Source organism: Vicugna pacos, chromosome 22 (genome assembly GCF_048564905.1).
Source record: "Vicugna pacos chromosome 22, VicPac4, whole genome shotgun sequence".
Lineage (NCBI taxonomy): Eukaryota > Metazoa > Chordata > Mammalia > Artiodactyla > Camelidae > Vicugna > Vicugna pacos.
In genome coordinates this window covers 28,196,677-28,218,982 of record NC_133008.1, presented here as the reverse complement: position 1 = coordinate 28,218,982, position 22,306 = coordinate 28,196,677, and the positions used below count along the sequence as shown (strand labels likewise).

General features: G+C 43.0%; 1 protein-coding gene across 1 annotated transcript in view; it reads left to right on the top strand.

The window, feature by feature from the left end:
* The window catches only part of ADGRE1 (adhesion G protein-coupled receptor E1), a 37,577-nt gene that overhangs the window by 12,981 nt on the left and 2,290 nt on the right, over positions 1 to 22,306 (top strand). Inside the window, exons 6-19 of the mRNA XM_015241106.3 lie at positions 825 to 965; positions 1,153 to 1,299; positions 2,435 to 2,523; positions 3,829 to 3,912; positions 7,112 to 7,289; positions 8,632 to 8,751; positions 10,148 to 10,347; positions 10,798 to 10,968; positions 13,149 to 13,343; positions 14,635 to 14,870; positions 15,358 to 15,424; positions 17,353 to 17,444; positions 20,086 to 20,254; positions 20,367 to 20,471. Of these exons, the coding sequence (XP_015096592.2) occupies positions 825 to 965; positions 1,153 to 1,299; positions 2,435 to 2,523; positions 3,829 to 3,912; positions 7,112 to 7,289; positions 8,632 to 8,751; positions 10,148 to 10,347; positions 10,798 to 10,968; positions 13,149 to 13,343; positions 14,635 to 14,870; positions 15,358 to 15,424; positions 17,353 to 17,444; positions 20,086 to 20,254; positions 20,367 to 20,471 (1,994 nt within the window). The remainder of the gene's footprint in view (positions 1 to 824; positions 966 to 1,152; positions 1,300 to 2,434; positions 2,524 to 3,828; positions 3,913 to 7,111; positions 7,290 to 8,631; positions 8,752 to 10,147; positions 10,348 to 10,797; positions 10,969 to 13,148; positions 13,344 to 14,634; positions 14,871 to 15,357; positions 15,425 to 17,352; positions 17,445 to 20,085; positions 20,255 to 20,366; positions 20,472 to 22,306) is intronic.

Genomic DNA, 22,306 nt, shown 5'->3' with positions numbered 1-22,306 from the left:
CATTTTTTTAGATTCCACATATAAATGGTATCATATGATATCTGTCTTTCTCTGCCTGACTCACTCCGGTTAGTTTGATAATCTCTAGGTCCATCCATGTTGCTGCAAATGACATTTCATTCTTTTTTATGGCTGAATAGTATTCCATTGGCTATATATACCATATCTGCTCTATCTAATTATCTGTCGATGGACATTTAGTTTGCATCCATGTCTTGACTATCGTGAATTGGCACTATTGACTTTTTGGGCTGGTTAGCTTTGTTGTGGGGATGCGGGGCTGTCCTGTGCATTATAGGATCTTTGACAGCATTTTTGGGCTCTACCCATTGGATCCCAGGGACTGTCAAAAATGTCTCCAGACATTGCCCAAGATCCCCTGTGGGGCAATTCTCCCTCAGTTGAAAATCACCAGCTAAACATAATAGAAATTTCTTACTCTCATAACAATTCAATATGGATGTACTTGGCCAAAGGGCAGCTTTCCTCCACAAGGTATGTAGAGATCCAATCTCCTTATATCTCTTGGTTCTTCTGACCCTTAGGACATTGGAATTCCTGGTTCCAGCCAGCAGTGGGGAAAGAGGGAGAAGGCACACCCACTTCTTAGCCACCTTGGCTCAGAAGTGACATATGTCATACTCCCTCACATCCCATAAGTGAAAGCTGGTCACATGGTCCCACCTGGATGCAGAGGATTCTGGGAAATGTAGTCCCTGGTTGAGTTGCCATGTTTTAGTGACAACTCTCTGCTTTGGAAGGGGAAGCATGACTTTTGTTGGATTGGTGGCCCACCCTGCCCCGTGCCTAATTCTACTCCGCAGATATTGATGAGTGCCGTGATAGATGCCTTTTCAATGCAATGTGCACCAATACCCCAGGGAGCTACTACTGTACCTGCAACCCTGGCTTTGCAGCAAACAATGGAAGGCTCAATTTCACAGGCCAAGAAGCAGACTGTACAGGTGAGCAGAGGATTTTCTGGACATCCCTGGGAAGAAGGGTCTCCATGTTCCTCTGGATTGTTTGATATTCCTGAGTTCTTTGCAGGTATTGATAAGTGCTTCCAGGATCCATCACCATGTGGCTCAAATTCTGTCTGCACCAATGCCCTGGGCTCCTACTTGTTTGATATTCTTGAGTTCTTTTCAGATATTGATGAGTGCCTCCAGGATCCATCGCCATGTGGCCCAAATGCTGCCTGCACCAATACCCTGGGCTCCTACAGCTGTAGCTGTGCTGCGGGCTTTCATCCCAATCCACAGGGCTCCTGGAAACACGGCAACTTCAGCTGCAAAAGTAATAATCTCCTTGCATGTCTTGGCAATGGAATCTGGGTCTTGCTGTGGGTGTAGAATCTTCACTTTACCCAGCCTCTGGATCTTCCTCTTCCTTTCCCCTCATCCAATATTCTCTTTTTTCCCCTATTCACTTATTCATTAATTCACTCATTTGATAGATCATTTTTGGAGCATCAGTTAATTAATTAACCAAACAGTCCCCCACACTAGGTACTAAAGATTTAATCGTGGATGTGATGAACATGATAGTTACCGTCATGTAGCTTATAGCCCAAGGAAGGAGGCAGAGAGCACATGCATAATTATTTAATAACCACAATGAGTATGACAATCGAAAAATCGCAGTGCACTTTGGAGTGACTAATAGGATATTTAATATGCTCTGGGGAAGGACAGTTAAGCCAAAGCTTGAAGAGTAAGGATTGTCCAAATGAAGAGTGGAGATCAGTGTTCCAGATTATAGCATGTGCAAAGGCCCTGAGGCTAATGCAGAGTGAGGGCATGGAGGAAAGGCATTAGCTGCATCTGAGGAGTAGGGCAGAGGTCAGATTCTGCAGGACCTTGTGTGCTGGATAAAGAATTTTTGAGTCTTTTTGCTGGGAAATAAGAAAGTTTAAATTTTTTTTAAATTATGGATTTTTTGACACATTAAACATATAAGTAACTTATATGAAGGTGGTGAAGTATAATAATGAGTATATCTGAGGCTCTTGCCAACATTAGAACTAGAATATCATCAATGCCATTGATTTCCTGCAAGCTTCTTTTCTATCTCGTATCCCTGGCTCCTCCCCAAAGGGAAACACTTGGAATGTTGTGTTTGCAATCCCTCTACTTAAAATATTTTCCCCCTAAACTGTCCTTGCTTGGTTTAGTTTGCTTTGAAGCTTTATAAAAGTGGTAATATACTACCATTTTTATACATATAATCTTTTCTGATTTTCTCTTTTCACTCAATACCACGCTTTTCAGAGTTGCTGGTTTTATAGTATGTAGCTGTAGTTTGTTCTTTTCCACTGTTGTGTAATATGACAATGGATGGATTACAAGCAAAGGGTGATGAAATCAGACTTGCCTTTAATCACATCTTGCTGTGGTTAAATTTGATGTAGTTACTTTTGTCTTCTCCTTAGGGGCTCCCTTCAAGTGTAGAGAAGATGTGATACCCAACAATGAGTGGGTCCAGCTATGCCAAGTGGGAGCACTGGTGGAGGCTGAATTCGTAAGTATTTTTCAAGGTTCCTAGCTCTTGAGGTTTTCCCAGAAGGCACTTAGGTAGGATGTTGCTTGCAGCTTTAACAGAGACAAAAATAACAGTATCCTATACCAGATAGAAGTTCATTTCTCTCTTTGTAACAGTCTGAGTGTAGGCTGATGAGAGCTGTTATGATGGCTCCAGAATACTCTGCCATCATCAACACAAGACTCCCTTGCTATGGTCCAAGATGACTGCTCCAGCTCCTGCCATCAAGCCTGCATTCCAGCTGGTAGGCAGGGGCAAAGGGGAAGAGAAAGGCACAGTACTTTCCTTTTAGAGTTTGACCCACTATCATGTCTGCTTATACCTAACTTCAAGGAAGGCTGAAAAAGAAGGATATTTGCCTATCTAAAGCCTGGGGATTCATTTACTAAAAAAGGAAAAGATGTTGCAGTCTCACTATTAGTGAAGCTTTATGTGCTGCATCTGTGTGATATGGAATGGGTGATACACAGCCTCCAGGTCAGGAAAAGATGAATCTGGATGTCTTGATCCTCTAATGAAGTCATTCTCTTGAGTAAAGACTCCATTAGTATCTTCAGGAATTGATGTCACTATTTTAAATCTGAGCTTGTAAATTAGCTTGGGAATTCCCATGCACTTTGGATTTCTTTTAAAAACTTGTGAAATACACATAAAAATTCACCATTTAAACCATTTTGAAGTGTATGATTCAGTGGCATTTAGTACACTCACAGTGGTCTGCAACCACAGCTTTGATTTCCAAAACATTTTCATCCCCAAAGAAACACCCTCAAGAGAAACCCTGTGCCCACTAGCAGTTACTCTTCATTCCCTTCTGGCCTTAGCCCTGGGTAAACGGTAATCTACTGTTATCTCCATAGACTGACCTATTCCGGATATTTCATATAAATGGAATCATACACTATGTGTTCTTTTGTGTCTGGTTCTCTCATTGAGCCTCATGTTTTCAAGATCCATCCAAGTTGTAGCGAGTGTCAGTGCTTCACTCCTTTTCTGGCTGAATAATATTCCACTTGGACCACTGGTCTTTTCACACATTCCCCCATCTTTTTACCCAACAAAATAGTTCTGCTATTTGTTTATATTTCCATTTCTTATTCATGGAAGAAAATGGTGCTGTGGTTCCAATTCTGGTCAAAGGGTGAGTTTTCATTTTCCTGAGAGTTCTAGACACTTGTGACAGCTCAGGAACTCGGGACCACCCTGAATGGTGGGCTTGATGGACCAATTTGTACATTTTATGCCTGATCAACGCTCACAAATGCTCTTCTCTTTGGGATACAGATTTCCTTTTGTTCACTAATGAATGCCACCTTCAATGTTCTGGATGATGTCTGTAAAAAGGAAACCACCGTTGTTTCCCTGAAGGTAATGATAAAGTCTTTGTAATCTTTGTTGAGTTTCAAACATCTTGGGGGTACAACTTGGATGCAGAAAGTCCTCTTTATAATTAATGAGTGTGAGTTAACATTTAACCTATTCGGATTGCAAGGTTTGAAAAATTAACATGCGGTAAAACTGTCCTTTTCTGTACAGTTTGGCGAATGTTATTACCTGAATAGATTTGTGTAACTACCACCAAAATCAGATAAAGACCAGTTCTATTCCCCCATCTTCCCCCAGCTCCCTCGGGCTTCATCTTTATAGTCAGATACTCCCTCCACCACTGGCTCCTGTAAATCTCTGATCTGTTCTCTGTCATCATGGCTTTGTCTTTTTAAGAATGTTATATAAATGGAATCACAGTATGTGGCCTTTCGAGGCTGGCTTCTTTCACTCAGCACAATGCCTTTGAGATTTCATCAAAATTATGTTTACCAACAGTCCTATTGCCTTTTTGTTCTTTTTTGAGTAACCATTGGTGACGATTAATGCATTCACAATGTTGTGCAACTATCACCACTGTCCTGTTCCAGATCATGTTCACTGCCCCAAAAGGAAACTCCCTACCCGTAAATAGCTGTTTCTCATCCCTCCCCCCTCAGCTTCCTGCAACCATCGTTCTAATTTCTATCTCTGTAGACTTGCTATTCTGGGCATTTTATGTAAATGGAATTGTGCAATATGTGGTCTTCTTCATGCAGCTTCTTTCACTGAATGTCATGTTTCCAAGCTTCACCCACATTGTGGCATGTGCTAGTGTTCCAGTCCTTTTCATGGCTGAGTAGTATTCCACTTTATGGATGCCCCGCAGTTAGTTTATCCATTCATTTTTGAAGGATATTTGGGTTGTTTGCGCTTGACCAAGATCTCTTCTTTCTCCCATCCCCACCCCAGCTTTTGGCAATTGCCAATAGAGCTGCTATAAACATTCATGTACAATATGTATGTGTGTGTGTGTGTGAACCTGAATTCTCATTTCTCAAGGGTAACTACCTAGGACTGGGATCACTAGGTCATTACAATTTCAGATTTTAGGGTGAGGAAGGGTATAGCTCAAGTGGTAGAGTGAGTGCCTAGCATACATGAGGTCTTGGGTTCAATCTCCAGTACTTCCACTTAATAAATAAATAAATAACCTAATTACCCCTGCAACAACAACAACAAAAATTTTAAAAAAGATAAAATTAAAAGAGAATAACATTTTGCTTGTATTTTGATTAATTTTAAATTGATTTATTAGTATAACGTTTATTCATGAAGTGTACACATTCATAGGGTTTTCAGACTAAATTTCTATAAATAATAACAAATTTATTTAAATTCTGACAAATTTATTTAAATTCCCTCAAACATTTTCTACCATTTACAAATATTCTCATTTCCCTCTAAATTTCAAATACCTATTAGGCACGATTTAAAACCTAAACGGCAAGGTCGCTATGCCCTTAAGGGATTCATAAATCCAATCAATCAAATGTATGAATATAATAATTCAGAGTTTTTAAAATGTTCAATACAGTATATATACAGCCACCTTCTCTTAAACTGTTTGTATCGAAATCACAGGTCTAATTGCTTTTTGCAATGAGATCATGAGGTTAACTGTATCACTTCTCTAATGTGTCAACTTGTTCCAACCCTTTAAACAACAGGTTTATAAATTATTCCAAAGATTACAAAACCTTCTAAAATTAATGCAGAAGTGTTACCACTATGGAGTTTTAGCTTGCCTACTCTCTTTTCTTTCCTGAGGATATAAAATAACCTTCCCAGCTGAGGAGAATAGATTTAACACATCAAAGAGGGTTTTAATGGGATTTCAACACCATAAAATTGAGGGCCACTCTTTTCCAGGTTGATTCTAGCTGAGATTTTTCTGCTGTGTTGGTGGGAAGGGACCCCAAAATTACTCTGTTCAGTTGGGATGTGGTTACAGAACTCAGTGTATCCTGTTTTTCCTGGACAAACCTTTCTCAAGTTTCACCCTGACTCAGTTCTTCTTGAAATTCTTTTCATCTTCTTATGATCAAATTTGGATAGATAGAAACGTACCTCTGACAAATTTCAGTTAATTTCCTTCACCAGTGGGCTGGATTCAAACCGGGTCCTCAGAAATAACCAATGTTAACCATTTCGATGTGTGTCTTTCCACATCTTTCTACTTTGTGAATGCATGCATAACACACACACACAGACATTGAACCCATTTATTGAGTGCCCACTGTAAGTGCTTTAGACCAGTGATTTAGGATTCAGCCTCTGAAGCCAGACTTCCAAGTTTCAAATCTTGGTTCTGCCATCTACTAGGTATGTATCCTTGTTTCCCCAACCAGACTGGAAATAATAGCCTCTATTTCATAGGTATCTTCATAAAGTTAAATAAGTTAATATATATGACACTTCATACTTGGCTCACTAGAGGAATTAATTACATTTATCTTAAAATCTCAATTAGTGCCAGAAACATAAATACCATAAATACCAAATTTTAAATGAAAGTGCTTGTTCTTTAAAATTCAATATCTTGTAATAACTTTAATGAAAAAGAATATGAAAATGAATATATGTACATATACGCATGACTGGGGACATTATGCGTACACCAGAAATTGACACATTGTAACTGAATATATTTCAATTAAAAAAAAACCTAAATGAGGCAGCGTATACACATTATTCTGTAATTTGCTTTACTTGACAATAGCTCATGGACATGCCTGCTTGTTGATACATATAGATACTCTACATCATTCTTTTATAAACAGCTGCATGCTAGCCCGTGATGTGATTTAATCATAATGTATTTAACCAACCTGGTGGACATTTGGGCTGTCTGAATTCTTGCTATCACCAGCCACACTGAAGTGAATATTGTTAGACAAGACTCTTGCACAAGTTTTAAGCATTTCTGGGAGGATCGATTCCTGGAAGGGAAATTGCTGAGTCAAAAGCGTACGTGCAATTTGTACTGTGACAAGTGCTGACTCTCTGCCCGCCTGTCACAAAGGTTACACCGATTTTCATTCCCGGTGGGGCTTCTTGAATCAGGAGAGGGCAGCTAAGTGAATGTCCTTTTGATTCCTTGTTTTCCTAAACTGTCAATCCATTCTCTTGATGAGAGAGAGGGGACAACTGCTGTTTCACTGATGGGAGAGAGAGAGGGCAAGCGCATCTTTCCTTGCAGAGTACCGCTGAGAGCTTCGCCTCTGTGATTGAACAAACATCCACATGGTCCAACTTCACTAAAGAGAAGACATCCACGCTGGCCACAGTCCTGCTGGAGAGCGTGGAGAGCACCACACTGGCAGCTCTTCTGAAATCCTCGGAGAACAGCAGTCAAAGTGTTCAGACGGAATACTTGGGTAGGATATTTACTTCATGGCAAGGTCACACTTGGGTGCAGCTTTAGAGGGGTGACTTTGGCATTGTGAGTCTCCATATACCATTTCCCCAACTGTTTCTAACCACTGAAATCACAGCAAAGCAAGTCTAATCATCTTAACAACACGTTCCTTTTATCAAGTGCCTGGCGTTGTGTTAAGTATGTATTACTGAAAAACAAAAGTGTATTACCAGGCGCCGCTTGAAGTGTGTCATTAGTTCATTCAACAAATATGTGTTGACTGCCTGCGATGTGCCAGGTGTTCAGGTATGATCGCTGTTTTCCAAGTTCAGATATTCCCAGCTCCCTCTTCCCCTGCAGGACTGTACTTCCTGGCTTGGGTTTAGGTGGGGGTCGTGACTAGTTCAGGCCGATTCGTTGTGACTGCAGTTGTTGCTGGCGTGAGACCACGCGGGCCTTTCTTCCCTCTGCCCTAGGGACTGGCCTTGCTTCAGATCACTGTTTGTCTGTCTCCCTGGGTCCCAGGGTAAAGCTAACACAGAACACAGCCCCAAGTCAGTGCATTAATGGGAAATAATTGTTGTTTTTAATCCACTAAAACTTGGGGCTGTTTGTCACTGCTGCTCGCCTGACCCTCTGCTGACTGACACAGGTGTGGCTTCACTGCCCTGAACATGCTTGATGGGGACTGCTTGCGAGTGCTGGGGGCTATGCCTCCTTCACGGCAGCACCCAGCTCCTGGTACTGCTTCCAGTATCAGTCACATAACCCTAGGAAGTTCCGTCCTAACAGGTGCCCAGGAGGCCAAGGCGGAAAAAAAGCATTTGGTGGACTGCCACCAGGAGTGAACAAAACTGGCCCCATGCGGCTTACAGTTTAGTAAGTTGAGTCAGGCAATAAACAAACAAATGTCTGGTATACCCGGCAGAGCGTGTGCTCTTGGGAAAAGTCTAGCAGGGCGCTGGGTTAGGAGGAGGCTGGCCCCTTGCCCACTGCGCTGTGCTTGCTCCAGACCTTTCTGATTTCCTTTGGCTTTTGGAAAACTTGTCTAAATGTGGAGTAGCCCGAGGGTCATAACTCTGCTGCCCTCCATCGCTGCTGACTTCTCCCCCGCCTTTCCCCCGGGCACCCCCTGAGACGTGAACACTCGTTCCTGACGTCCCAGCTGCGTTTCTCATTTGTTTGCTGCTCCCATCCTCCTGTCCTTCATCCAGGGGCTCAAGACCGTTCCCGCGGCGAGCGGCCCTTTCCATTCTTTGCAAGAAAGGTACACTGGGGTGTGTGCCTTTCCTGGCCAGAGACCACACTGAGGATCCATTTTGTTGGGTGACTCCGGGCAAATTCTCCCTTTCTCCTTTCAGATATTGAGAGCAGAGTTATCAATGAGGAATGCTCTGAAGAGAACGAGACCTTTATCTTGAAAGCAAAAGGGGATGAGATGAAGATATGGTGTTCCACCATCAAAGAATCTGAATCCGCAGGTACACGCACACTCCTGACAACCGGGGAGGGCGGCTGTGGTGCGTTCAGTCAGCGGATACAGACTGATGCCCTGCTAGGCGACAAGCCCCGCGCCAGGCGGTGAGGGAGCCAGCGGTGGCGGGCGCAGAGGGAGCCCGTGCCCTCCGGGGGTGTCCGTCTGTGAGGGGAGTCGGACATTGAACAGATTGTCTCACAACACTGGGGCGCCAAGACATTCGACTGCCCAGTACGGCAGCCACTGGTCACGCTTTGTTACTGAGGCCTTGAAGTGTGGCCAGGCTGCGAGCATAACACACATACCGGATTTCAAAGGCTTGGTACAAAAAAAAATGAAGGATGTAAAATACTTCATTAATAATTTTTACACTGGCTACATGTTGAAATGATAATAGTTTGCAGGTATTGAGTTAATATGTAATTAAAATTACCTGTTATTTTTCACTGATCTACCATGCATTGCTATATACAAAACAGGTAAAAGTCAGGGACCTCCTGTAGAGCACAGGGAACTATATTTAATTTCTTGTAATAACATGTAATGGAAAAGACTCTGAAAAAAAATATATCTATGTGTATGTATAATTGAATTGCTTGGCTGTATACCTGAAACTAATATTGTAAATCAACTACACTTCAATAATAAAATTAAACACACACACACACACACACAAATATAATGCGGCTACTAGAAAATTTAAAATTACACCTGCGGCCCATAGTGTATTTCTAGCAGTCAGCACTAATCTGTATCGGGGATTGGCAAACTTTTCCTGCAGAGGGCGGTTAGTACGTATTTTAGGCGTTTTGGATAACACAACCTGTTGCAACTATTCAGCTCTGTTGTTGTAGTGCAGAAGCTTTCACAGGCAACATGTAAATGAATGGGTAAGGTGGTGCTGCAATGAAACTTTTATTGACAAGAAGAGCCAATGGCCAGGTTGGCCTGAAACTCTCGTTTATCACCTCCTGGTCTACATGCTGTCTTGAGGGCCCAGGGAGCAAGGTGAGGACACATCTCTGGGGACCGCCGACATTGAAAGGGGAAGCCCAGCAAAGAGACTGAACAAGAATAACCGTAAACGTGGGCAGGAAACTGATTTCCCACTGCAGAGCTGAATTGTTCCTTAAAAATGCAAATTTGAATCTGTTTTTAAACGTAGCCAAGATTTCTCCAGGTAAATAGCACCACAAGATTTTTTTTTTTGTTTTATGGTTCTGGTGAAGGTCACCCACCTGGAAGTCTGCTGGTGTTTCAATCCTCAGAGAAGGCCAGTGATGGCATAGAGATAAATGGGATATTAAAATGTGGCTGAGTGTGGATGTATTGGGTCGTCTGTAGTAACTACTAAGCAAATGCTCTCCTTTTTTCTTCTTTGCGTTTGGGGGAAATTGCAGATGTCAACGGGGTGGCCTTTGTCTCCTTTGTGGGTATGGAGGCTGTTTTAGATGAGAGTTACTTCCAAAACACTCAGACTCCCTTCGCCAACTCCCAGGAGAAGCTGAAGATGAATTCTCGTGTCACTGGGGGCATCATAACAGGAGCGAAGAAAGATGGGCTCTCTAAACCTGTCATCTACACTCTGGAGAACACTGAGGTCTGTGAAGAAGTTTCCATTGGGCCCCCAACTAACTATTGAGAACTTCCCATCTTCTAATGGACTTAACTCTCATTTTTGACAGGGACTCATTAAGACATCAAGTGTCCGCAATTTCTAGCAATTTAAGCCGATCCTCAAAAACCCACCACTAGAAGGATTAGTTCTCCTCCTTCTGTGTGGCGCTTTCCCATTCATCAGTGGACAGGTTTAGGTTAGATTAAGTAACGCTGATGCAGGAACATTTACACAGATTTTATTTACACGTGCTATGACTAAGTCAGTGGTAGAGACAGGTCTGGCACCCAAGATGTTTCTTTTCATCACTGCACGTAGAGACAGCAGCATTTTCCCCATTCCCTGTAGGACATACCTTCATCTTCTTGAGGTTGGTCAGACTGAATCCATTCAAGAGGGATTCTCAGGTAACCAAAGCCTTTGAATTTTCAGCAAAAGAAGAATTTTGAGAGAACTTTCTGTGTTTCCTGGAGCACAGATGTGGAGAGAGGTAGATGGACAACTTCTGGCTGTGAGATGCTGGAAGCTTCTGAGACGCATACCGTCTGCAGCTGTAATCGAATGGTGAATCTGGCCATCATCATGGCTTCTGGGGATCTCACGGTCAGTACTGATGCTCTGTGCTTTGACCCCTCAAATTCAATGGCTAATATTGACTAAATGTTCACTGGGCGCCTCTCATGGCATTGGGTGTTGTGGGAGGGGGCCATGGCGGACAGACAGGGTGTGTGCCACACCTTCGCTCTGGGAGAATTCACGGTCTGGCTGGGAAGCCATGACATGCATATATGAAGTGAGGAATGAACCTAAACAAGTGTGGGCACAAGAACAATTAAGACCCCATTACTGAGCCTACTCTATGCTGGACTTTTTAAGTTAGATATTTTCAGACCCGTTTTACAGCACTGAGGCTCAGTAGCCTGTCTCGCCATGAAACTAGTCATCAGTGGAGATGGGGTTTGAACCCAGAATGGTCTGGGTCCAGAGGGCTCTTCCAACAAAATCGTCCACAGGCATACCTTGTTTCATTGCCCTTGGCTTTATTGCACTTTGTATATACTGCGTTTTGTGTGTGTGACAAACTGAAGGTCTGTGGCAGCCCTGTGTACACCAAGCAATTCAACCAGCATCATTTTCCCAATAGCATGTGCTCACTTCATGTCTCTGTGTCACATTTTGGTAATTCTGACAATATTTCAAACCCTCCACCAGCAAAAAGATTATGACTCAGTGATGGTAGCATTTTTTTAGCAATAAAATATCTTTAAAGTCTGTACATTTTTTAGACATATGCTATTACACACTTGGTAGAGTAGGGTGTAGTGTAAACATGCATTTTACATGCACTGGTAGGGAAACAGTCATGTGGCTCACTGTACTGCCAATATTCGTTTTATTGCAGTGGTCTGGAATTGAGCCTGTAATATCTCCGCAGTATGCTTGTCAGTGGTGCAACAGGTTGTACCACAGGAATTAGAGTTGTGCAGTGAGAACTGGGGATAGATCGGGGCGAGATGGGACCTGAAATGAGCCCTGGTGAGTGACTAGATTTGGTAGCGAGGAAGGACGTGCTCATCAGTGCTGTGGTGAGTATCCTTGCCTCTCACGCCAGATCTGAGGTTCAGTTCTCTGCCAGGGAGGTCCTGAATGTATTTAGAGGAACGTGAGACTTAGGACTTAAGAGACTTGGATTCAGTGCAAGACTGACTTAGTTTCAAGTCTCATCTCGATCACTTTCTAGCTGTGTTTCCTAGGGCAAGTCACTCAACCTCTCTGAGCTGTGCCCAGGTCTCTCATCTCAAAAATGAGCACAACAGAAAAATAATGATGAACACTAACGTTTATAGAGGGCATAATATGCTTCCTGCTCTGCTGTGATTACTTTCGATATTTTCTCTGAAGTCTCCTGGAACAGTCCTGTAAGGTAGCTACTGTTAGCAGCTATCCTCTTTTTGACAGATGAGGAAACTGAGGCACAGAGCAGTTAAGTATCTTGCTCAAACTCATACAGCTAGAAACTGGCAGAAACGTAGTCATCCTGAGACCATAGAGAAGAGGTAGTGAGATGGTGCCTGGCATATCTTTAACACACAGAAAGCACCCAAATAAATTTAAAATTTATGATAAATGATGGCATAGGGGGAGGACTCAACTGGTCATGTCCACTCTCAAAGCTGGGGCATCTGTGAGGGGCTATAATCGGTCCTGTTTCAGTTCAGGAAACAGGAACCACTCTAGGTATTTCAAACAGAAAAGAATTTAATACAGGGAACTGAATGCTCAAAGAATCGTGGAAGGGAAGGAGGAGGCTGCCACTTCGATTTTGGCTTCAAGATCACCCCTCTGCAGCTGTAATCCAGAGGTCAGAAATTACTGCAGACAGGTCACCCCACAACCACATAATTAAAGACCGGACGGTTGGAATATGGAGTCCAGCCACAGCTCATTCCTGTCTGCAGAAAACTGGTATCTGCCTCCATTCGGCCTTTCAAAACTTACATGTGTGCATCTCACTGGAAAATCTAAATGACATGCAGAACCTTAGCCCCAAGAGATTATGGGCAATGTGGTTTGTAGACACCTGTCCTACAGGGAAGGGGCACAGGGCAGGGGGGAGGATGGGCGCTGATGGATGCCAGAGGACGGCAGTGACCAATATCTAGTTCACTCTGAGTATCGGATGGAGACAAGATCCCCAAGCCAGGAGCCTGGATAATTCTTTTTTCTGCCTGGGGGGATATTAGTCCCTCTCTGAGGCCAACAGTGTGTCTCTTTTCTGACAGATGGAGTTCGCCTTGTATGTCATCAGCCATGTGGGCATCATCGTCTCCCTGGTGTGTCTCACCATGGCCATCATCACCTTCCTTCTGTGTCACACCATCCACAACCAAAACACCTACCTCCACCTGCACCTCTGTGTGTGCCTCTTCTTGGCCAAGCTTCTCTTCCTCACCGGTGCAGACAAGACTGATGGAAAGGTCTCACATCCCTCAGACTGTGTCCCCATTCAGCCCCATCATCCCCACATCTGCCTCTGCTCATCCCTCCCTAACTCCTCTATGCTTGCTTCCACCTCAGGACCTTTGCACATGCTGTGCCCGCTTTCCTAACTCATTCCCCAGCTTCTCACCTAGTTGACTCCTCTGAGTGATAAGTCTCAGCTGAAAATCATTTTCCTGATCATGTTATGTATTGTGATGGCCCCTCCTATTATTCTTGAAGCCGTTGGTTCTCACCCAGGATGATTCTGCCCCCTTGGGGACACTGGGAATATCTGGAGATATTGTTAGTTGTCCACACTTGGAGAGGACGCTGCTGGCATGTAGTGGGTGGAGGCCAGGGATGCGGCTAAACATTCTGCAGTGCACAGGACAGCATTCCTCCCCAGGACAGAAAAGAATCTGGCAATAGTGTTACAAATAGTGGTGCTGCCGGTGAGAAGTTCTACTGCTTGTCACTCTAATTTGCTTCCTTTCCCAGCACCGATTTGAAATTATGTTGATTCTTTGTTTCACTTGTGTATCTACTTCCCCCAGTAGCCTATGTGCAGGAAAGCAAGAGCATTACCCAATTTGCCCCCAGTAACTGTGCCAGAGACAGTAAACTCAGCGTTTTTCCAAAGGAAGCACTACCAGCATTTGGGGCGGGGCGACCATCCTTCCTGCAGAGCTCCCCCTCTCACTGCGGGATGTTTTTCTCTCCAGACCCCTTGAAATCTAAATGCTAGTCGTGCGCCCCACTCCCATCATGTGACCAAAAGTGGGCAAACTTCTGTAAAGAGGCCGATATGAATATTTTTGGCTTTACAGATCCTATGTGCTCTGCCAAGACTATTCAGCGCCACTGTTCTACTGCAAAAGCAGTCACAGAGGATGCATACATGGCGGTAGCTGTGTGCCAACGAAATACCTTTCACAAAACAAGCAGCCAGCTTAAGGCTGTAGTTTGGGGACACCTCCCCTCCCCCCATATCATCAAACATTCCCTAAAGCCGGGCGATCAGCTTTCCGTTTTCCCCCAGGCTCTCCCAGTGTTAGCACTGAAAGTTCCACGTCCTGAGAAAGCTCAGTTCCAGGCAAACCAGGATGACTGGTCCCCCTGCCAAAGGGATGGAGCCACCTGCGGTGAAGAATTCTCTCTAAATATTTGTGGGATAGATGAAGGGACCGTTCTGGGGAGCTCCAATCAAAGCAGCCCCTGCTCTGCCCTCTTCCTCTGAGCGCACCACCTGGCCCAGGGGAGCCTGAAGGTGCGGCCTCTCCTCTGCAGGTGGGCTGCGCCGTCATCGCCGGCTTCCTGCACTACCTTTTCCTTGCATGCTTCTCCTGGATGCTGGTGGAAGCTGTGATGCTCTTCCTCATGGTCAGAAACCTGAAAGTGGTGAATTACTTCAGCTCTCGGAACATCAAGATGCTGCATCTCTGTGCCTTTGGCTACGGGCTCCCAGGGCTGGTGGTGGCTGTCTCTGCCAGCATACACCCACACGGTTACGGGACGTATAATCGGTAAGTGACATCCTTCTATCTCCCTGAAAATTCTCCCCCTCCTCCTCTTCCTGCAGCTCATAGTCTAGAAGGGGAAGATGGACAGTTTACAAATAACTGAACAAGGTAATTTATGATATTGACATTAGATGTTATTATTATTATGCTTTAAAGCAGCAAGCTCTGCTAGGGAAGGACCAGGGGTAGTGGCTTTTCAGAGGAGGTGACATTTGAGCTGAGATTTGAATGACAAAGTGTTTCAGTGGAGGGGGATTATAAAGGTGATGAAGTGAGAAATGAGCTCTACCCAAGGCATTAAGTGAATATTTCAGGAACATTCACCCAGGAAGAAGGTCTGAAAGAGGAAAGCTGAAATCTGGCCCATCATGAAAATGTTCATCTCAGTCTTACCTCCTAATATGCTCTTCCATGAGTGCATTTGACAGGGCGTGAGTAATTTTCGGGTCGGGACTCTGAGACAAGCAGTGACTCCTGTTTCTCTCCGTAGCTGCTGGCTGAATACAGACAGAGGGTTCACCTGGAGTTTCCTGGGGCCCGTTTGTACAATTATTGTGGTAAGCCAGTTGCTCGGTGTAGTGTGTTCTGGAGAGGCAGCCGGGAGACCCAAGGGATCAGGAAGTGCCAGTGGGAACGGCAAAGCTCTGGTCACTTATTCCTCTCAGACGTTCTCCTTTTGGACCCTTGATTCCTGAGATTTCCAAGTTAGAGTGTAATTTCTTTGATTTGCGATTTTTTTTTTATATCAACTGCAGATCCCCTGGGAGGGAACACTTCTTATCTGTACTTCGTGTTTCAGTAAAAATGAGTCTATAAATCTCTTTTGAGTAGAGGTCTTGAATAAAAGAAGAGGCAGGAAGAAATTGAGAACAGTTCGTTGGTGGGTGGTGTTGAAGGGAGGTAAATGTGGGGTGGAGGCCAAGGGACGCCTGGAGATTCTTTTTTCAGCTTTATGGAGGTTTAATTGACAAAAGTTGTATATATTTAGGGTGTATAATTTGATATTTTGACATATGTATGCATTGTGAAATGATCACCACAATCAAGGTAATTAACAGATTCATCACCTCACATAGCTACCATTTTTCTTTCTCTTTTTATTTTCTTTCTTTGTTTCTTTGTTTCCTTTTTGGGAGGTGGTGGTGAGAACTACCCTTTTAGCAAATTTCAAGTAAATAATACAGTGTTGTTAACTGTGGTCACCATCCTGCACATTAAACTCCAGAATTTACTCACCTTGCATAACTGAAACTTTGTTTCCTTGAAACTTAGACCAATGTCTTCCGATTTCCTCCTCCCCCAAGCCCCTGACAGCTCCATTCTACTCTCTGGAAAGCCTGGGGATGCTGGGCACCATCTCCTTGCTTCCTTGCCTCCAATCTAGATTCTCCAGTCCTGCAAGATGAGAATCTTCTGACTCTCACTCATGGTGGCTTGTTTCCTTGTCACTTGTAATTGTTAAATTGCGAGCTCGTATTTGACTGATCTAAATTTTGGGAAGTCTTGAGGTTTTATTCCTTCAGAGGGGTTTTGCTCTTATTTCTTTCAGGTTTGGGGGGTCCATGTATCAGAAACTGGGTAGCTTAGAACAACAGAATTGACTCACAGTTCTGAAGGCTGAAAGTCTGAAGTGAAGGAGTCAGCAAACCACGCTCTGTCTGAAGGCTCTAGGAAAGTGTCTCTTCCCGTTCTGTCCAGCTTCTGGTAGCCGCAGGCATTTCTTGGCTTGTAGAAGTCTGTCTTCTCCCTGAATCTCTTCGCATTGTCTTCCCTCTGTGCATGTCTGTCTCTGTGTCCAAATTGCCCTGTTTTACAAAGACATCAGCCGTATTGGATTAGGGCCCACCCTAAAGACCTCATTTAAGTTTGATCACCTCTGGAAAGACTGTATCTCCATAACAGGCTGCATTCCGAGGTGTGAGGGTTAGGGCTCCAACATACCTTTTTGTTGGGAAGGGGAACAGCCCCATGACAGGGAACTAAATGGTCTTGATTCTAACTTCCTAGATGCATCCAATGAACATAAAGGAAGATCATTCAAGAACAAAGAAAGGCTATTTATTAGGAAGTTGCTATAGTAGGGGAGTCAGTCTCCACCAGCACTTGTCAGAGACTCCAAAGCAGGCAGAGGAGTGGGAACGCACCATAGAGGGAAAAAGGGGCGGCTTCAGGTGTGCCCTGATTGGAGGCTGCAGGCATGGGACGCTACAGGTAGGCTATCAAAAAGCGGGGCGTCCCATGTGTTTGGTTAGGGGTCCATGATTGCTTTCTCCGTTTGGTCTTGCATTGGAAGCAAGGGCAGAAATTAAGGAGGCTGTCGATTATTAGTCCAGTTCTGGTCTTTCTTGGGTCGGTTGCTACACAAGTTATTATTCGGCTTCCTGGAATGGTTACCGCAGACTGTGGGCCAGAGTTCTGCTTTTACAGATGGTCTGGCCATTGTCCGTTTCTATATCCTCTTGACTCCTTCTGCTTGACTTTGTAGGTCAATTCCATCCTCCTGACTTGGACATTGTGGATCCTGAGGCAGAAGCTTTCTAGCGTCAATGCTGAAGTCTCGACACTTAAAGACACCAGGTTTAGTCCCGCCTTCCTTTTCCTCTCCTCTTCTAGTCTCCTTTCCTTCTTTCCTCAAATGTTAATTGAATACCTTTTGTAAGCCTGGTCCTATGTCCAAAACGGAATAGCACAGTGTTAGATCAGGGACTCTCAAACCTCAGTTCTGCCATTTAAAAGCTGTGTGACCTTAGGCAAGTTACATAACCTCTCTGAAACTCAGTTTCCTCATCTGTAGAATGGGGATACTAATACCACCTACTTCATGTGGCTTATGAAGCATTTAGCTCAGTTGCTAGGAGGAGTGAGTGTTTCATATATTAAAACTATTAATAATTTTTCTAATTCTCCTGAGCATACTCATGTGTACATATTTACAAAGTCAGACTCATACTATCTTATTTTCATAGCCATCTCCCTCTTAATAACATATTTCTGGGAAAACGTTTCCATTTACAGTAGTGTTTTTTTATCTGCAGCTTTGCCAACACTAGGATTTATCATTTTTGTTTTTTGCTGAATTAATAGATGACACTTACAATCTCATTATTTTATTTTCATTTTTTAATCCTATGGATATAGGACTTTTCCATATCCCTGTAGACCATCTGCTTTCTTAACTTCATCATTCAACTAAGGGTCACTTGAGGAACTGGCTAAACCCACACGGTGTCCAGGTTTTATTGTCAAGAGACTGATGGTGTCCTTTGCTTGATTTCCTATCAGTGTCTAATCCCTCACCTTTCCTGAGTGCTTGTTTCTAAGAGCTATTTTTTAAAAGTTAATGCAGAAAGTTAAAATGTGCAATAGTAAGAAAAATTAAGTTGTAAAAAAGTACTATGAAGTCATTCCCTGAGCCCCTGGGTCCCCAGATCCCTCCTGTCCTAAGCAACCATTATCAAGTGATTTAAGCTTCCTTCTAGAATATTCTATACTTATATGTCCGTCTTCTATTACATAAGTGGTAGGATACTGTACCTATTATTCTGCACTTTGGCTTTTTCCCACATGATATGTAGCTTACTTCATATCAATACTTAAGGTTAAAAACAGCTAACAAAAATATTTATTTTGTGCCAGACACTGTTCTAAACATCCTTAGGGTCTTCCCATCTCATAATTTAATCTGAACAACAAGAAGGCCGATGTGTGGGTATTGTGTTATTATTGCTGCGTCTGTTTGAGGAAACTGAGGCACAGTGAGCTAAAGTAACTTACTAGGGCCACAGAGTTCATGAATGGATCAGTTACAATTTATTTATAGGCAGTCTGACCCAGAGCCTGGACCCTTGCCCACTCCAGGACACTGTCACTCTCATCTCATTTAAAAAATATTTTTAGAGGAGGGGAGGGCTCGGTGGTAGGGTGCCTGCTTAACATGCACAAAGTCCTGGGTTCAATCCCCAGCACCTTCATTAAAAAAATAAACTATGAACCTAAAATTAAACCCAATTACTCCCCCCCCAATTTTTTAAAAATAAAAATAAAAAAATGTTTCTATAATCTACTCCCTATCTCTGTAGATTTGCCTATTCTGGACACTTCATGTAAATTGAATCACGCACTATGTGGCCTCTTGTGACTGGTTTTTCTCACTGAGCATCACGTGGTCAAGGTTTATCCATGTTGTAGTGCATGCCAGGGCTTCATTCCTTTTTATGACCAAATAATATTCCACTGTAAGGGTGGATCACATTTTGTTTACCTGTTCATCTACTGATGGACATTTGGGTTGTTTTAGTTGGCAGAGAACGGAATGGAGAAGGGTTGCTTAACAGGTACATAGTTTGTTAGGGGGGCTGATGAAAATGTCTTGGAATTGGAAAATGGTGCTATTTGTATATTGTGAACGTGCTAAATACCACCAAATCACACACTTTAAATGGCTAAGATGGTTAGTCTTATGTTATGTGTCACCTCAATAAAGAGGAAGACTTTGTAGTATTTCATGCGATGGCTTCACCATTCACTTAATGTGTCCCAAATTCTTGGACCAGTAGGTCCTTCTAGCCCTTTTTTTTTTCATTTTTCATTTTTTTTAGGTAAAGTTGATATAATTTGATTGCACATATTCAGTGTACTGCATGTAAGTACATATATACAATATACTGCACATATTTAAAAAATTTACATGTATGTACTGTTCATTGTTTCTAAGGACAGTTTAGAGCTTTAGCTTTTTAAACTTACATAGTCATCAAGGAATAAAGCCACCCACAAAATGGGAATCAACAGAATGCAGTAATCCAATCATAAAGGACCGTCAAATGTGCTCACACATATTTAAAAATCAATCATCTAAGTTAGAAATAATAAATAGTTCATTTGTGTCCATTTTTTTAAGATTCGACATATAAGTGATAACATATGACATTTTTCTTTCTCTTTCTGGCTTACTTCACTTAGAATGACAATCTCCAGGTCCATCCATGTTGCTGAAAATGACATTATTTTATTCTTTTTTATGGCTGAGTGGTATTCCACTGTGTGTGTGTGTGTGTGTGTGTGTGTGTGTGTGTGTGTGTGTGTGTGTGTACCACTTCTTTATCCAGCCATCTGTTGATGGACATTTGGGTTGTTTCCATGTCTTGGCTATTGTAAATAGTGCCGCTATGAACACTGGGGTGCATGAACCTTATCTGCCTCAAATCGTCCCTGCCAGGTTACTGACATTCAAAGCCTTTGCCCAGATTTTTATCTTGGGGTGCTCCTGGGTGCTGGGCATCTTCCAGTTTGGACCCATGGCCAGTATCATGGCCTACCTGTTCACCGTCATCAACAGCCTGCAGGGAGCCTTCATCTTCCTCATTCATTGTCTGCTCAGCCGCCAGGTACGTAGCTGCTTCCCCCCAGACCCTCTTCTTCCAGGGGACACGCCTCTGCCCGCACACTTCCCTACAGCTAAGAGTGATTCATCTCTGCCTGATGTGCCTCCACCTTTAGGTACGGGAAGAATACAGGAGATGGGTCACCAGGAAACCCAAAGCCAGCTCCCAGTCCGTCACCTCAGGGATCTTACTGTCATCCATCCCCTCCACTTCCAAAACGGTGAGAGACTGTGTGTTTCACTCAAGTTCTGGTCAGATGGAGTGTCTGCTTCTGAGCAATGCTAGACACCAGCATACACTGAGTACCTATCATGAGCTGACCACATCCCCCGTGTATTAGCACATTTGGTAAAGTACAGGACCTAAGGGTAGGGGTTTAAGAGCCAGGCTGCCTGGGTTTAAATCCCAGCTCTACCCCTCAGTAGCTATGCAAACTAAAAAAGTAAAATCATGACTCATAAGGATATAAAAAAAGCATACGTTAAGGATTTTATCCTGCTCATTAATCAGTGAGGGAAACAGCAGATGTTATAATTGGCTCAAAAGAGAACCCAGAGGACAGACATACATATGTTTTACATCATACATATAATGCATGCAGTGTGTATAATGTAAGCATAACACATAGCACACATATAACGTATACAATGTACACAATGTTCATAATGTATGCATAATACATAGCACACATACAATGTATACAATGTACACAATGTTCGTAATGTATACACAACACATAGCACACATATAACGTATACAATGTATACAATGTTCATAATGTATACATAATACACAAGATATACAAATGGTCTTTGTGTTCTCTTTTGACCCAATTATAACAGCTGTCTGGTTCCCACATTGATAATTATGTATAATTACATGTTATATACATAGCATTATATGTTATATAAATATATAATTATATATAAATTTATTATATAATTATACATAAATATATGATATTATATAATTATACATACGCATGTATTATATATTATATAATTATTAACATTATATATAAAATTCATATAGTATATGTAAATTATATACATAATTTCAAGAATATTGAAATGAATGTGCAAGTAGAGGCAAAATGGATTTTTCCATGAAATTGTTTTCCATCCTTGTCAGTTATTTAAAATTTACAGCATTGTAAAATAACTCCACTGTAGGTCAGACTCGAGTAATCTGGAGGGGTATCCTTTGACAATTGCATCATTTTTCCACCGAAGCGCACACTTCTCTCTACACAGTGGATCTCATCCAATCTCATGGCTACAAACATCATCTATTAGCAGTGACCCCCCAAGTTTTAAATAATGTGCAGTCCAGTCCCCTCTCCCAAATTCTCATACAACCTACCACATACCAAACATTCCTGCTTAGACGTCTAATAGATGTTGCAGACATGACATGTTCCAAAGGGAGCTTCTGACCCCCCCCCCCACCTTGCGTTTCTGTGAGGGTCTTCTATTTTTCTGTTCAAGGCGAAGCCATGACGTTAACCTGCCTCTGCTTTCCTTCTCACCCTCCCCCATCTCTGATCCATTAGCAAATCCTGCTGACTCTTCCTCAAAATGGATCCAGAATCTGGTCACTTCTCTTTCCCTTCATTCCTTCCACTGTGGTCCACGTCCTATTGTCTCTACCAGGATTATGGGAACAGCCTCATAAAGGGGGTCTTGCCTTTTCCTTGCCCCATCTTTGGCCTGTTCTCCCTGCAGCAGCCAGAGGGCGCTCGTGAACACCTGAGTCAGATCATATCCCTTCTCTGCCTGCAACACTCTATGGCTCCTACCTTCCTCGGGGTAAAAGCCTGTGTCCTCCTGTGGCCCACAAGGCCTTGTCTGATCTGACTCTTTTCCTTCCTGACCTTGTCTTCTATTAGTCGAACCCTCACTTCACTCTGGTCCACCCACACTGGCCAGATCAAGATTCTTCAAACGTGCCAAATACTCAAGGAACCTTGAATGGGATGCCCACTCCGCCTTGAATGTTGTTGCCCTGACACCCACATGGCCAACTCTCTCACTTCCCTCACCTCCTTCAAATCTT